Source organism: Labrus bergylta, chromosome 22 (assembly GCF_963930695.1).
Source record: "Labrus bergylta chromosome 22, fLabBer1.1, whole genome shotgun sequence".
Taxonomy (NCBI): Eukaryota; Metazoa; Chordata; class Actinopteri; order Labriformes; family Labridae; genus Labrus; species Labrus bergylta.
This window is the reverse complement of record NC_089216.1, coordinates 18266709-18284211: the sequence shown is the minus strand read 5'-3', so window position 1 is coordinate 18284211 and position 17503 is coordinate 18266709. Positions and strand designations below refer to the sequence as shown.

At 44.9% G+C, this 17503-nt stretch overlaps 1 protein-coding gene across 6 annotated transcripts in view; it reads left to right on the top strand.

Moving 5' to 3' along the window:
* nrxn2b (neurexin 2b) overlaps positions 1 to 17503 on the top strand; it is a 784571-nt gene that overhangs the window by 719164 nt on the left and 47904 nt on the right. For all 6 annotated transcript variants that reach the window (XM_065950814.1, XM_065950813.1, XM_065950811.1 and 3 more), the window contains one exon: positions 9613 to 9784. In XM_065950814.1, the coding sequence (XP_065806886.1) occupies positions 9613 to 9784 (172 nt within the window). The remainder of the gene's footprint in view (positions 1 to 9612; positions 9785 to 17503) is intronic.

Sequence of the window (17503 nt, the reverse complement as noted above, 5' to 3'; positions counted from 1 at the left end):
TCAGATCACTCACGAGAGCGTGTGGGATCAGTTGGATTCCAACAAACCCATGTTAGCAACATGGTAATGAGCCTCTGGGGAGAGAGGGAGCTGGTGATGAGCACGGACGGATTAGAAAATTGAGAAAACTGAAAAAGAACGAATGAAAGGTAAACGCAAAAGTGAGAGAAATACTAATAGAGGACACCTGAAGGTGAGGTGATTCTTCTTCATCCTGATATTGAAGCTTTTATTGTTCTAATAGGCAGTACAGACATTTTAAATAGGCTTGTCTTTCCAATTTGACTTCTAGTATCTACTATTTCAATTTCCAAAAGAAAAAGGATATTTTGGCAGCCGTTCAGAGGTCTGGGAATTGGCAGGCAAAGACACAATTGGCTTTAAAGCGATATCAAGACAAAGTAACATAAAGGAGCATTGTGTCCTGCAGGTTTAAAGAGCTTTTAATTCTTGTGAAGCACTGATAAAATGTCATGCAGTCATCAGTTACTGCTCCTCCATTAAAAAGTAGTCAGAATGATGCAGGGATTATTTCTGTACCTTTGTGTTTAATGAATTGATGGAGGATTATTGGAGCCGGTAAAGGCAAAGGATAATTGAATAAAAGGAGAAAGTTTAAAAGGACATGGATGGGGAACTTCATTGGTCTTGTAAGCCTCTTTGTCCCGTATTAGGTCACCCAAACTGACAAATATCTGTCGGTGTCTGGGGCCTTCCTAGGCTTTTTGGGAAAGGGATGAAGAGTGGGCGGATGGACATCGATCTCGACCGGCACAGTAACAGAGATCCTTTTCTGGCTTTGCCTCAAGGATTACGCCCCCACAACTCCAGCACCGTGGTTCCCTACCCATCATTCTCCTCTTTTCTTCTGTTATTTAACTTCCAATCCTCGCTCCTGTTTCTCCCGTCATATCCACCCTGGCTTCTGTGCTTTGTTTATCCCACACATATTTCCTTTCTCTTTCTTCACCTTCATCATCCTCCCTCCATCCATCAATGGTTAGCATCTTGGAGAGGCCCTTGACATGAGGAGTCTTTGCTCTTTTCAACATTCAGGTTTCACAAAGGTTTGATAAATTTACCGTCTCCTAACGCAGCCCTTGACAGTTGGAGAGTCTGAGGTATAAAACGATGATTCTGTTTGACTGCCGAGGTAGCATAATCCTTTAACACCACTCTCTGATTTATCCTATCTCCTCTGATAAAGAAGGGGAAATCTTTCAAGTTGATCTCCTTTTAAAGTAAAGAACTAAAACCCGAACAAAAAGCAGGGTGGATTATGTAGAAGACAGGTCAGAGATGCTTCAGTACGGAATAAAAATGCTGCTCTTATCAATATTTTCATACAAACAATATGTCTCCTATGATGACTATTTGACCCAATGACTGTACATAACATGGACGTAGTCTTAGTGATGTCACCCATTGGTATCTGAAGAGGCATTTTGAAGCTAAAAGATGGTGGTTGCCATTTTGAAAATGTTGTCTTCACCTAACTTTCAATCAACCTAGAAACAAAAAGAAGAGGTGACGAAAGCCTCCTGGCGCCCACCTGTCAGTCAACCTGACCACGCCCCCCAATTTTGTAGATGTATTAATTACTCTTAGGCTTAGTATTATTAAAACATGAGTTCAAAAAAAATCTGTCCCCATACAGTGTGTATTGGAAATAATTGCCATTTTTTGGCTCTTGCAACCTGCACCAAGTGAAAACTCTGTGAGTTTTTGCTGTTCTGCATTGGCTTTGCTTTGCTGGAAGTTGCTGCTTGGTTTGACCTTTGTCAAAGTCAGGACAGGTAGTTTAACAAACGGTAAAACCTTCATGCAAAAGTGTGTAATGCTTGTGTTGAATTCTAACATTAGCCTATCATGACAAAGGCATTTTAATAGAAAGAAGTGTCCCAGGATTCATTTTGTCTGGACGCTGGAGTCCTAGAATCCTAATTTATTAGTTCCGGGAACTTTTCTCTTTATAGGTCCCAGACCCTGAATTTTTGTAGTTGTAAACCTTCACCGGGTAAAGAAAGATCAAACTTGTATTTCTAATCAAGATTCTGCAAGAAAAATTCTGATTGGGTGTCGTTCCTTCTCTCAAGGATTTGGATATTCCCTCCTACATATCCGTAAAACAGAAACTGAAGGTGTCCACGGATCTTTACCGACTATATTTGGTTGAACAATCAGGCCACAGCTGCAGAATACAGCAAACATAAGCATTATTCACACAAAAGCCAACATTAGACAAAGCATGGTTCCAATTGTTCACCAGAAACAAAGAAGCAATACTCCACTTCACGCTTTGTAAAATCAGCTGGAACCAAGCCACTGGAACAACGCATAAACAATTCCCTCTGCGCGCATGTGTGTGTGTGTGTGTTTCCATCAGCTCTGTAAACAAGGCCATGGTTTGTGGCGGGGCTCGGCGTTAACCTCACTGAAGGACGCTCTTATGTTTGCATAAAAGTACGTGTGTGTTTATAGCGAGAGCGGGTCGGGTCAGGCGGGATTCAAACCTGCAGGTCCGATGGTCACTGCGCTGAAGGACGCCATCCATCAGCGGTCTCAGAGGTGTAGATCACGCCCCAGTCAACTCTGAGTACTGTTTTTTTATGTCTGTGTAAATGTTGTATTTCCGCTGTTCCTGATCGTGAGTGAATGAAGAGTTTTGGCGTACGCTGACAGAGTAATCAGGATTATAGAGGATGATGTTTCGGCTGATTTATTCCCTCCCTCACTTTCTCCTTTAGCATAAACGTTGGTTCTCTCTGCAGTATGGCCCGCTGCCAGTGTATGAGTGTACTCTGGGACGAATGGGCAAGCCCGATGTGAGTCATGCTCAGATGGGAGATTGAGATTCACACACACACACACACACACATCACTCATCAATTTTTCAATGAGATCCAACTCTCCGTCAGAGCGGGAAAGAACAGATAGTCGTGACCACTCTCTCCCGAAGAAAAGACAGATTTGTAGGGGGGAGAAAGGAGAGAGGCAGAGGGAGATAAAGTGCTATTAAGATGAAGAGATGGGGGGGCAACTTTCTCAAGGTGACTCGAGATCACAGCAAACACATACAAATGAGTTGGCAGAGCCGAAAAGAGAGAGAGGTGTTGTAAATGAAACCGAGCATATCCTCTCTCTGCAAAGTGCCTGTTTTGTCACCGCCTCCCCTCTTTTTCTCTCCCCCCTCGCAGCCCAAATCGAAACGGCACTCACGTTGTGTGTCTGGAGCCTCGTGCCATTTGAGGTGATCCTGAAAACAAAACAAAAATCTGAGCATTTCATAACAGTGCACATGTTTTGAAAATCACTTCCAGTCTGTCCACTCAGTTTGTCTGAGACGCTCTGAAGACGTTAGGTGAGCGGACAGTGGGCGGTTTAGCAGGTGAGGAGTCTACATGTTATGCAACCGTCGATTTCCTTCTTACATAACCCCGCTGCAGTCTCAGAGTGGAAGATTAGCCCTGCTATACTGTTCTTCTTGCAGATACCACAGCCGCTCTCCTCTCCTCTCCTCTCGCAGGCATCATACATGTTGACAGGCTGATTAGCCGTATATAGAATTAGAACTACCCTGAAAATAGAGATGCAGAGATACCATGTGATGTTTTATCTCACTGTGTCGAAGACGCCTGGAGGATATTTTTTGCTAAATATGAATCTGTGACTGCAAGTAGCTGGTAAAATTCCACATTAGAGAGGGTGTTGCTTAAGATGTAACTATGACATATGAAGCTGTCTTGGAAGTGTCAGATGGGAAGAAAAAGAGGGAAAATTGATTGCCTCTATTTGAGCATCCACTAAAGATCTATTTATCAGTCATTTCTCCATCCATGCTGCCCCACTAGCTAATTCATAATCTGATAAATACTGCAGCTCTGCAGTCGCACTGGTACGTTAAGTTAGGCCAAAGCAGATACAGGCTGTGATAGATCATTATCGGTAATAGTTTGCATCCCCCACCACCCACAGGACTGTTAATATGCAGTCTGTCAAAGCGACTTATCGGCATCAGCAAATATCTGAAGCGGTCAGCCTCGTTTCTGGACTGTTTTTTTCCGGAGACGCGTTGATACAGCAAAATGCAAAACACCTCAAATGATTTAAACAACTGCATGTGCATCTGTCAGCGCCTCGCTGAATCCACCCTCCGGTCCAACTTTCGGTTTCCTTCTCTGTTGTTTTTCTCTTTCTAATTTGCACTGTTTTGGGCGGCCTCGTGTATCACATCTAAAAGGGAAATTCTGGGAGACGTTGGGAAAATACAAATAGATCAAGGAGAACGGGGCGCATGTGGAGATGAAGCTGTAGGGGTTGTTAGTGATGAGGCGCATCATGATTGAGCTGTCTGCACAAAAAAAAAAGTGAATGAAGAAACAAATCCTTCAAAATTGCGTTCCCTCTTTTGTCTATTTTTTTTTGTTCCCAGAGAAAACAGAAAGAGAATCAAGATATCTTCAAAAGACACTTTGAACTCAAAGCCCCTTGAGGCCCTTGAGGATCATCAAGGTTCCCCCCCTGTTCTTTTACTGTGCAGTGTTCCTCTCTGCCCCTTTGCTCCTCCTCCTCCTCTGACTCCACAGCTCCCCTCTTCCTTCTCTGCCCGGTGTGATCAGTGTGAGCTCTCTGTGGCTGCCTCATAACCCTGATACACACACATACACACACTCACGTCATCTGCAGCCCCGTTCTGGTGCGGCCTCATTCTCATTCCGCTCTCGCCGGCAGCATTTACCTCACCGCGCTCTCACACATCGCAAGGTCATGGGGAAATATTTCAGACGGAAATGCTCTGCGTAATTCCTGCACTGTGGCTCGCCGCGCAGAATTCCAAAGCCAATTTTCTTTGTCTTTGAGAAAAAAGGACGGAGAGACTCTAATGAGAGGATTACAACAAACTTTGTATTTCTTCTTTTTTTTGTTAACTTTCTGTTCTGTAAAAAGCTCATCACCGTTTCTGCTCGGCTAAAAAGAAAAAAACAGCTTTTAGATATTTGTCAAGGACAGCAAGTTTGTTGCTTGAGTAATTACAATAATGTTCAAGAGAAAGTTTTCTTGAGCTAAAGTTTTCTTTCTTAACTGATAAAAACCCTTCTCGGTGAAACTCGATGCAACATAATCAAAGCTGACTTTGGATGGAGTTTGAACTCTTCTATTCTGAGGATGTTTTCAAGCAAACTGTAAAAAAATATATATATAAAACTCAGGTCAACTTCTGCTTCAGAGGAGTTAGAGATGGAAGTTAAGGGAGTGCTGTGGCTCAGTGGTAACTGGTAAATGGACTTGAGCTTGTATATTTCTTTTCTAGTCTTCTGACGACTCAAAGTGTTTTTACACCGCAGGTCACACCTACACATTCACACACTGATGGCAGAGGCTGCTTGTAGTGAGACCATCAGAAGTAACTAATCCCATTCATACACTGCAGACGGAGCAGCAGGAGCAACTTGGGGTCAAGTGTCTTGCTCAAGGACAAGTCAGACATGTGGCTGCAGGAGCTGGAGATTGAACCCCCAAGCCTACTCCCCCCTCAGTTGGTAGAGTTGGTCCTCTTTTTTTTAAGATTTATTTTTGGGCATTTTGTGCCTTTATTAGAGAGATAGGACAGTGGATCGAGTTGGAAATCAGGGAGAGAGAGAGTGGGGAATGATATACGGGAAAGGAGCCACAGGTCAGATTCGAACCTGGGCCGCTCGCATTGAGGACTAACAGCCTCCATACATGGGGCGCACGCTCTAACCACTGCACCACCAGCGCCCCAAGTTGGTCCTCTCTTAACCAGGTTGGGTTTGAAGTGGAGTAGGTTTGATGGCCTGTATAGAGAATGGAAGTCGTGATGTATTAACATATTGGATAAACAACAAATACAAAGAAAAACCCTTATACTCACAAACTCAAAGAGATGCTGTCCTCATCCGGCAGCTTGAGGATATAATAAAATATAATTAGAAATGGATCATAAAGCAGAACTCTGTGGACCCCCTACCTATGCCACTCATTGACCACAGAAAGGAAAGTAAGACTCTGGATAAAAGACCAGTAAACGTAACGTTCTCCCTCCCGACATTAGCCGACAGCTGCAGCAGATTAAAAGCTGCTAAGCAGTACTTTAGAAGCTCTGGTGTTTAAAGAGCAGCCAGGGCTTATTGTCACTTACCTAGCAGTCCCTTCATTTCAGTGTTGCAGGCTTGACTGCTCACAGCCATTCAAAGAGGGTTTTTTTTTTTTTTTTTTTAACTTCTGTTTCCAGAGATATGTTCGCTTAAGGGAAATGGCCATTAAAATGTCATTACCGCTACACAAAAAAAAATCATTTTTAAAAAGCAAGGGTTCCCAGCGGCTTCCCACCGTAATGGGCTCGATACATTCCTTCGGCATCGGGAAGAACCCTAATGTTGCGGAACACAAATGCTAATCTCTCAGTAAATATCACTCAAATTCACTCTCCCTTCTGCTTTTCAGTCATAATAGCGTGGATTCATTCTGCTCTGCCCCGGCAAATTGAATTAATTCTCCAGGCAAAAGGCGTTCTGATTATTATAAGCTTGCCACAGTGTGGGTTGTAATGGAGATGATCCCAAAAGCATCAAACTCAACCTCACCTTTTTTTTTTTTGTTGTTTTTCCTTGCTGCGGCATCTCAAAGGTATCACTCGTCAAAGCTTTCTTTGATTACATTCTCATTCATGTGCACCTCTCTAATCGCCTTCAGACAGAATTCATATTCATGTCTCTGAATCAATATCAGATGTCTGTGCGCGCTGGGAGAGCAGGCGGAAAGACTCCAAGGGTCAGTCCATCAGGTGGATCAATTGATTAAGTGCCTAAGAAGCTGGAAGCACTTTGGCGTTTGAGAGGTTCAACTCTCTTTGCAGAATGTGATGATCATTGAGCAGTCCATCAAGATCCACTCTGAAGAACTCGTACAGGACTAACTTTGTTCTGATGTTCATTTCAGAGATGTGTCAGCTTCCTGTTTGGCTCACACTTTGATTCATCTCCTATCATTTAAGCTTTTACTTGAATTAGTTCAACATCATTGTTTAGTCATCGTAGTTTCTATTTTAGGTTCCTCAACCTGTTGTATCCACTACAATCTGCTGTTCACAGACACTAAACTGGATTTTTGTATTTTTCATTAGTTTAAATGTGTAGTACTCAATCCAACAACTTAACTCTGCATACCTAACGTGATATTAATAATATCCTGTATGAGAGCAGCTGCAACGCCCAGTTTGCCCCTGAGCATTAATGAAGTATTTCTGATTCTGATTTTGGTGAATCGTTTGGCCGCCGAAAAGCCTCACCTGTCCTCGACCAGATTTCTATGGATTTATCTCCCAGCAGACAAAGATTTGGCGATTGTTTTTGACAAGTTTTCAAGCCCTTTCCCTAATGTTCCCCTGCCACCTTTCCAGAGGAGAAACAAAAACAAAGAACATCCTCACAATTAGCCTTAGATGGTACCTATGTTAATGTTGGACTTCAAAGTACAGTTGCTCTATATCAACCCCATTTTATAAAGTATTCATATGAATGTATAGTAGAACTTGTGAAAGAGCGTATTCATTGTAGATTTGCCTCAAACATCCTTTATGAGCCGTCCTGTATTTGAAACAATGACATTTGATCTTTCTTTGATGATTATTTTTAGCATATATTCCAAACTGTTCACTCTAACTTTTAAGCCTCATATTGTTCCAATGTTTCTTAAGTCATGGCTACAAGCGCGCCTCCCACTCACACCGCCATCTGAGCATGCTCAATTAATACCCTAATAGTGGCTGTCATCAGTGCATGGCCGTGCTGCGGCCTTGGCTGCCTACTGTAAACGCTTTAAAAACACCGAAGAGTGGTTGGGATGCACATAAATTTGGCTGTGATTATACCGCTCATTAACTTACTGCAACAACCTCTGCACTTATTTACTCAATTAACTTGCTATTTTAAGTTCTGTTAACATTGGGGTGTTTTATTTTCCTTTTTCTAAATACTTAATCAGCCATGAATAATGGAAAAGCGCTGCGAGCGAAAGCCACACGTTCACCTCTGAGACTCTCGGCGTATGGAAGGTGGCGAAATTAATGCACATAGCTAATGAGATAATTGAATCAATGGCGGTTGTCGCTGCTTTCGGGGCAGAAAAGTGACCCCTAGTGTAAAAGAGCTTGACCTGAAGTGACAACCAGGAAGTGTTCCTGCCAATGGTGAGGGGGGGGTGAAGGTATCTAATGGCTTTGCAGAACAAAACTGCGACAGTAGATTTACTGCCAGAGAGAGAATTTGTCTGTAATGGCACTGTCTGCGATGTTCTGTCTGTTTCTCTCCCCGGCAGACTGTAGCTCTGTAAATGACTTTGACCTTTCCTGGGACTGAGGACAGGAACCGCAGAGGGAGAGCAGAGAGAGATGGCGGGAGATGAGAGTAGAGTAGGCGGTTGACTGTAATAAACTCGAAGCAGTGGGCGGCTGTCAACACTAATAGATGGGAGAGGGAAGGGGGTCAGCGGGTTGATGAATACTAAAGGTGCCTGAGTCCTCAACAAGCACCCTGTTCTCTACCAGGCTGATGTGTGTGAGATCTGAGTCCTCGCACTGCAGGCAGCGAGGGCCCTTTTGGGGACTCTTGTGATGTATCGTTTTGCTTTTTGCTGTGGGGACACGGGAGCAACCTTATCTTGTTATCGAGTGCGTTAGCATAGAAGGTTATCTGGCTTTGATGACTGCAATATAAATGCCTTTCATCGCCTCTTTGTTATGTTGCTCTAGCTGAATGCATTCAAACAGGCACTGAAATGATAAATGGCGTCTTTTATCAGGATCTCAGATATGTGATGCCCTCTGAGTGTGTGACGCCTACACACACTCAACTGGGTATCTTTGGTGTCAATGATTGAACAACACAGTACAAACAGTGATCATTTCACTCATGGACTGGGGTTTTGTCACATTATTTGGCTTATTTACTTTTCTACAACAACAAAATGGCACTGACAGCTAGGGCTGAGAATCTTTGGGTGTCTCACCATTCGATTCGATTTCGATTCTTGGGGTCATGATTTGATTCATAATCTATTTTCGATTCAAAGCGATTCTGGATTCATGGATTCAAAGTCTATATTTAAGTTAGTACATCCTTCAGGATCTACTCCATTTATCTGTGAGACTGGCTGAATTTCTTGCTGATCCATTTGGCATTTTAGCCCTTAGCAGGGAGTGACTGATTAGCCTTTTTTTCTTTTTTCTTTTTGGAAATCATGACACACGTCTGGAAATAGTTTCAACTCACTCTTAAGTGGTGACTTATTTTGACAACATTGAGTTTGTTGAAAAAAGGTAATCTGAGTTCTTCAATATGTGGTAGTTACTTTTGAAAAAGGATGTTTGGTTGGCGACATTGAGCCAGTGAAGGTGTCATCTTAGCGTCAGGCTGCTGGTAATGGAGAGTAGTTTTAATACCATAGGCAGAAAGAACATTCTTGAGATGATAATTAAACGTTTAGGGGTCATTTAAAGGTTAAATAATATCTTTGTGAAACTGTCCTTGAACTGTTCCTTCCTGTATTTCTGCGCACCTTTCTCACCGTGTTCTCCATCTTCTGTGTCCGTAGGAACGGGGAAAGATCGGCGTGATCTTCAACGTGGGAACGGACGACATCATCATCGAGGAGAGCGCGGTGATGGTGAGCGACGGCAAGTACCATGTGGTGCGATTCACACGCAGTGGTGGGAACGCCACTCTACAGGTGGACAACCAGCCGGTCATCGAACGCTTCCCATCAGGTAAGGAAAGAGTTCCCCCGAAAACGTGGGAGCTGACAAAGTGGAGCATTTAATGTTACATTTGAACTTTAAATGTATTGAAATCTTTTTTTTTAAATGTGGGAAACAAAATGGAGAAAGAAAGACGGAGCTCTGCCAAATAAATATTCTTAATCGATTCAGCTTTCCATGTTCCACAGAAAGGGATGTTTAAAGAACATTCTGTGTGCTTTATTTATCATGACATTCATATTTAGAGCGTGCCTGCATTATTCTTGGCCATTGATTCAAGTTCTGGTCTAAAAGGCAGGAAGAGCCAAACAGCCTTCTTGAGGCGAGCAATCTTCCCTTCTAAGAGCGTGCAGCTCTGCAGTTAGTCTGGCGTAGTGGCTCATGGCGCTGGGAAAGCAGACGCTGAATCAAGGCCAACAAAAGATGAGTATGCTAGTCAGGTAATGTTGGCGATCATGGGAATCTGGGGGGAAGGGGGGGCACTTCACATTGGGATAGCATGTTGAGCTGTTTGTAAGTCATGCCTTCGCTCCAAGATGTAACATCATTACACATACCGGCTGAGTCACTGCTGGGAGTGTGCTAATTCCCCCCCTCGTTGTTTAACTCTAATCATGATATTCTATTTTGGCATGAATTATGAAGCTATTTTGGGGTCGGGATGAAGCTCCCACTTTCTTTCTTTCTCTCTCCATTGTGTTTCCCCTTTGTCCATGGTTGTTCAAAGGGAAGACATTCAGTGAAACCCGTGATGAGTTTTTGGAAAACACCGGGCTAATTTACTCATAAATGTTGGATTTGATTCTTTTCGACCTGTTCAAACTCCATCTCCCCTTGAAGTCAATGCGTCATCACCATTGTTGTAAAAAGCGCCGTCTATTGTTTCAAACAGCGGGGGGAGAGTGCTGCTAATGTGGCTCTGATATTTACCCTGGTTGACATATGGAGCAATGGGTCCGTGACATTCTCTGTCACAGCAGTGATCTCGTATTCTGAGGCTTTGTTTTGGCATTGAGGGACGCGTACTCTCTCGATCATCCGTCAGCACAGTGAGGCCTGGACTGAGGCGCATGCATCAACGCCAGGGAGAGGAAGCACCCTGTGACAGTTCACTCTTTTCAGTTGTTATTATGATGGAAATGCAGCCCTTTTCAGAGCTCCAAAGAGGAGCCTTCATCTAACAATAGCTCTAACCGCTCGCAAAATAACAACAGAGCAGCCTGTTAACATTGGCAAGCGAGTGTCATCATCCAAAATCTGTTTGTTTCATCAACAAACATGAATGCACGGCCCATATTGGATTCTTTTTCTTCTGCCTTCTCTTCCTCCCTGCCGCTGTTGTTGTCAAACCGTTCTTTCCTTTTCCTCTGCTGATCAAGAATTTAAGACTTTTAGTTTGTTGTTGTTTGTTGGTTTTCTTGATGAGTTTTGTGTCTGTGTGCCCAGGGCTGGAGCCCGTCTGATGTTTAAGGAGGTTATGAGGACTGAGGAGAGGAAATGGATGAAGAAGAAAGGAGAGATAGGGGGTGGGGAGGGGAGGGGGTGTTACGTGGTCGGTGTATAAAGAAGCTTTGATTCATTTATGTGAGCTAGATGCACTCAAACTATTTTTGGGCGCCCTGCTTTGAAGGCTCCGGCACCCGCTTTGAAGGTTCCAGTCATCATAGTCTGGCGGTGCGGCGTCCTGGGGAAACAGAGATGTTACACATTAGGAAAAGCAAAACCTCGGGTGATGTCAAGGCACAAAAGGGCGGAGGAATACATGGGGGAAGGAGTCAGGGAGGTATGGGTGGGGGGGCTTTAGAGATGGCAACTTGCTTACAGCGACTGGAGGTGTAGTAAAAATGAATTGGGAAGCTTTTTTCTTGTAGCAGGCTTTAGGAACATTTCTAAAAAAGTTCAAGCAGGCTGATATCTCCCTGAGTAGCTGAGCTCACACATGCACCTCACAACAGACTGTCCTTGTTGGAGAGGGTGTTAGGGGCTCAGGAGGCAGGACATGATGTAGAAAGAACAACGTTGAAATTTTAACTGAGACAGAAAAAACAATGAAGCCGATAAATTGCTTGCACAGAAATCACAACAGTTAGGCGCCGCTCGGAGGATATCAACAATCCCCTCAACAATTAAGTCGTGTTGAATTTTTCCAGATTTGTACCTGCTGCGTTCTAACATCAGCTCACCTCATCTTTACTAAATAAATTTTACCAGGGTGCTGGCTGCAAAAAAATCTGGGTGAAGTTGGGATGAGAAATTGGCTGTTTTCCTGTCTACATGTAGCTCACCCTGAAAATGTCGGTGTCTCTTTAGCCAAGCGCAGCCGGGATTGGCATACTTCTCCATCGCAGCAGTAAATTGTCTCTGTCAGAATAGGGAGGGGGAATCTGCTTGGGGGCCTGTAGGAAAACGTCTAAGTGAAAAATGTGGCTGTTTCGTTCACAACTGCAGCTCGCATGGAAAATTTCAGGATATTTTCAGGAGTTTTTCTGTTTAGCTATTTTCGCAGTCACACAAAAATTGGGAGATTGGGAGGGAAATTGTCCCTCACAGCAAGTTTTCCCTGTCAGTCAAAGGAGGGGTAGGATAGGGGGGAAATACTAGGGGGCTGGCAGGAAAAAGTCTGGGTGAAGAATTCAGCCGTTTACAGTCACACATGCAGCTCGCCCATAAAATGTACTGTATGTGTGAAAGCACTGTAAGTGAAAAGAGCTCATGGTTAAGAAAGAAAAGATTCTCTTAAAGGGACAAAATACTTTGTACAACAGCACGATCAGACCTACTTTGTTTTCTTGATGCAAATATTCTGCAGCGTCCTTGCCAATCTGTCCCAAAGGACAATCGTATCTAAAAAGTGTTTCAGATTTGGAAGAAATAGTTGTTTGAAAAGTTAAAAGATACCTCCAGTAAAAGCGACCGGTGCGACGTTACAGGTGCTAAATTTGTCTTGTTCCTCTGACACAACAAAGCTTCCTGTGAAGTCTCCTCCCTACAGGGACTGTTGTGACCCACATCAGGCGGTCTCTCCAGGATGCTGCTCTCCTCTGCTGCTTTGAGCATACAGAGAGTTACATGTGCCATTAATCATTTGTACACCATGGCCTAAGAAATGTAAAAGTTACCAGAAAGCTGACAATGGAGATGAAACAGAATTTAGATCTGTCCCCTTGCATATCAGACAGACATTTCTTTTTCTTTTTTAAATCTTTCTGGCATGTTTTTACGCACACTATAATCAGTTCCAACATGTTTGTTTGATTCAGAAGTGTTTGCTCTGCTTTCCGCACGAGGCCTCGGACACAGCCTGGGACTTGCCAGCAGCTGGCTCACAAAGAGATGGGCACATTGTAAGGTGATGATTTGGAGAGACAGGATGTTGACAGAAAACATACTCGTCACGGGTCATGCACACTCGACGGCGAGGCAACACATCTCCTGATGCCCCACGATGTGATGTTTGCAGTCCTCGGGGAGTGTGCGTCTGTGTGTCTGTGTGTGTGTTGTGCTCTGATTCTATGTTGCAGCAGTGCATGCGTCTAATCCCCGTGCATGACATGGTGCATCTTGTGTGTGTCATTTCTTTTTTTTTTTTGTCATGTTTTTATTTGACGGACGCGGAGCAGACAAAAAGTGTCAAGAGGAGCACCGGGCCGGCTAATCCAGAGTGTCAGGTGTCCCTGGTGGCTACTGCAGCAACAGTTAATGGCCCGCCTCACCTACCACATTCCCAAAATGGCAGATTGGCTCAATAAAAAAACATGCCAGTGTCCCACTGAGCAGCACAACCTGGCCACGGATAAACAGGCAGATGTTAGCAGCAGTGCCATACGGACTGTAATAGTACCATTTCACACCCTAGTCCCTTTATTTACTGGTCATCTGCTGTGGGAGAGGTCAGCAGAGGTAGCAGATATGATCCAGCTAAATGTCAGGCTTCAACGATTTCTTTGCATAAGAATTATGAAGAACTTCTAAATTCACTTCTGATTAGCAAATAGGTGTGATTTCTTTTTCGCTGACAATGAGCTGCCAGGACATCGGGGCCTCAAAAACACAGCTCTTACAGGACCCAGAGCTTCTTCTTCGAAAGGGAAGTTTGGTCATAGTTTTCTTATGACGTGCTTCAATGAAATGTTTGCACTCTAAGAATATGACTACTGACCTCGGTTGGGATAATCCTGTCTGACTCATGAAGCTATCGAATCCTAACAGACAACCCCCTCAGAAATATTTAATAAAGAAAGAAATGACACATGCTCTCCTCCTTCAAATAAAAAGTTTAGTTCATGAAGAATAAGAGCACGAATGCTCTGTTGAATTAAAGCTACAGCCTTACCTGATCTGGCAGCCTTCGATGGCTAATTTGACTTGAAAGCGAACTGTCAAAAGATATCTTGCCCTGTAATTGATGTTACAAAGCCACTTTACTTTAGCATTAACCATTATTTTCACATCACCACTTTTTGATCAAGGTAGCTAGCTACAGCTTAGCTTAGAGCATAGCGTTTCTTTTTGTCCCGGTCCTAAAGTTAATATAATAACAGAGCATTTACACCGACAGTATCTGCACATTTTCCTCCATTGATTTACTTTAGAAGTGCATATATTCATAAGAGTTCATCAATAAATATTGTATAGTTCTTTGTTATTATTAGTCTCCATACCATGCTGCTCGACCTTGTCACTCTCTGATATTGTAGTTCTGTCCCACTAGAGCTGTGGTTCTATAACTTTTTTTTTTCTGTCATGAAATCTCTTGTAAGGGTAAATGTGGGTCAGGTCCCGCCTTTCTTGTCCCCCTGTCCTCCCCTGGGGGTCACGCCCCACAGTTTGAGAACCACTACTCTAGAGGGAAGTCAGAAATAGCGAGTCAGGTCCCCCCCCCTTTCATGTTTCTGCGTCCCTCCTTGGGGTAGTGCCCCACAGTTTTAAGAACCACTGCTCTAGAGACTGCTTAGAATTAGTGAGTGTGGTCCCCCTTTCTTGTCTCCCTGTTCCCCCTGGGTGTCACACCCCACAGTTTGAGAACAACTACTCAAGAGCGGATTCTACAGTACGTGTTTTATGTAAAGTCCCTCCTGTGGGAATAAACACATCATGTGTGTTTGTTGATAAACCTTTGATCTGGAATATCTGCTCATGTGAGTGTGTGTGGACGTTTCTCTCTCTCTCCGTTGTCTCGCTCGCCTCCTCCTCCTCCTCCATCATCATCTTCTCTCCCGTGTAAATCACCACACATTAACTCTTTTTGTGATGATAGTAATAGTAATCTACCACAATCTGGTAATCTGGATCCAAGATGGCGGCGCCCTGCTCGGCTGCGGCTGCAGTGGCTCGTGATAGCAACAGGAATATAATGGCAAATAACCCAGTCAGTTCTGATAATTTCACAGTAAACCTGCAGCGTAGTTACTCTAAAGTAATAAACGACCGCCAGGCAATTTTAGTTTTAGGTAAATCAAACAGTTTCAGTCCGGTAGATGCGACTACTCTGGACCTTCTACATAGCCTCGGAATAGTACGCCAGCTACATCCAGCGGCCTGTGAAGCAGTGGAGCCTCGTACCAGCGGTGTCCGCCAGCGGAGGAGACGGAAGCGGTGTGACCGGAAGCAAAAACGGGGATGCCGAGCGGGGCTAACAACCAAGCTAAAAGCTAACCCGCACAGAACGCCGCTTCCTTCCATCATGCTTTCTAATGTCCGCTCCCTGGAGAACAAACTGGCATTCAAGGCTGCACCCCGCCCCCACCTTGGCTCCTCAGACCATCTCTCTGTGATGCTAATTCCAGCATACAAGCCCCTGCTGATCAGGAAAAAACCCACAGTGAAGCAGGTGAGGGCCTGGCCTGAGGGAGCTATGGAAGCATTACAGGACTGCTTTGAATGCACGGACTGGGACATGTTCAAGGCGGCTGCCACGGACAATCACCAGACGTGGGAGGAGGAATATGCCGAGTCTGTGTCTGCATACATTCAGAAGTGCATGGAGGATGTTAGTGTGATCAAGAACATCTCCACATGGGCCAACGAGAAACCCTGGATGACCAGTGAGGTACGTGCAATGCTGAAAGCCCGGAACGACGCTTTTAAATCTGGCGACATGGTGGCACTAAAAACAGCCAGAGCCAACCTGAACCGTGCCATAAAGGTTGCAAAGCGTGCTCACAGTCAGAAAGTGCAGGACTTCTTCGAGGACCCCACAAACACCAGACGAATGTGGCAGGGCATACAAGTCATCACAGACTATAAAGCTACTCCTCCCCCCTGTGACAACAACATCAACTTTCTCAACGACCTCAACAACTACTTTGCAAGGTTTGAGGCACTCAACACCACTCCAGCGAAGAAATCTATTCCTCGCTCCGATGAGCAGCCAATCAGCCTGGACACAGCTGATGTCCGGAGAACCCTGAGGAGAGTGAACACCCGGAAAGCAGCGGGCCCTGACCACATACCGGGACGGGTGCTGAAGGAATGTGCTGACCAGCTGGCTGGGGTTCTCACAGACATCTTCAACACCTCGCTGATCCAGGCTGTGGTACCATCATGTCTAAAGACTGCTACAATTATACCAGTGCCTAAAAAATCCACAATCTCCTCGCTCAATGATTACCGCCCTGTAGCACTAACCCCCATCATGATGAAGTGCTTTGAGAGGCTGGTAAAGGACCACATTGTCTCCAGACTTCCCCCCACATTCGACCCGTACCAGTTTGCTTACCGCCCAAACCGCTCCACAGAGGATGCCATCTCCTCTGCACTCCACCTGGGCTTACAACATCTGGAAGAGAAGGACACACATGTGCGGATGTTGTTTCTGGACTTCAGCTCAGCGTTCAATACAATCATCCCGCAGCATCTGGTGAGCAAACTGGCCCCCCTTGGTTTCAGCACCCCCCTATGTAACTGGCTGCTTGACTTCCTCACAAACAGACCCCAGTCTGTGCGGGTGGGCAACAACACCTCCAGTGTCATCTCCCTGAGCACCGGCTCCCCTCAGGGCTGCGTCTTGAGTCCGCTGCTGTTCACCCTGATGACCCATGACTGCTGCGCCAGGACCACTACTAACCACATCGTAAAGTTTGCAGACAACACAACAGTAGTGGGCCTCATCCGTGATAACAACGACATGGACTACAGAGAGGAGGTGAAACATCTGGTTGACTGGTGCAGAACCAACAACCTGGCCCTGAACGTCGATAAAACCAAAGAGATCATCGTCGACTTCTGGAGGCGCCAGCCCAGCCACACACCACTCCTCATCAATGGCACAGCAGTGGAGAGAGTTAGCAGCACAAAGTTCCTGGGGGTGCAGATAACAGACACTCTGACCTGGTCCCTTCACACCGGAGCTCTTGTGAAAAAAGCGCAGCAGCGCATGCACTTTCTGCGTCGGATGAAGAGAGCACACCTCCCTCCTCCTATTCTCACCACCTTTTACAGAGGCACGATAGAGAGCATCATGACAAACTGCATCTCTGTCTGGTCCGGAGCCTGCAGTGCCTCCGACTGGAAGTCCCTGCAGAGAGTGGTGAGGACGGCGGAAAAGATCATTAAGACTCCACTTCCTCCCATCCAGGAGATCGCAAGGATCCGCTGTCTGACCAGGGCTCAGAAAATCAGCAGAGACACCTCCCACCCCCACCAAGGACTGTTTTCGCTGCTGGACTCTGGAAAGAGGTTCCGCAGCCTCCGAAGCAGAACTTCCAGGTTCTGTAACAGCTTCTTCCC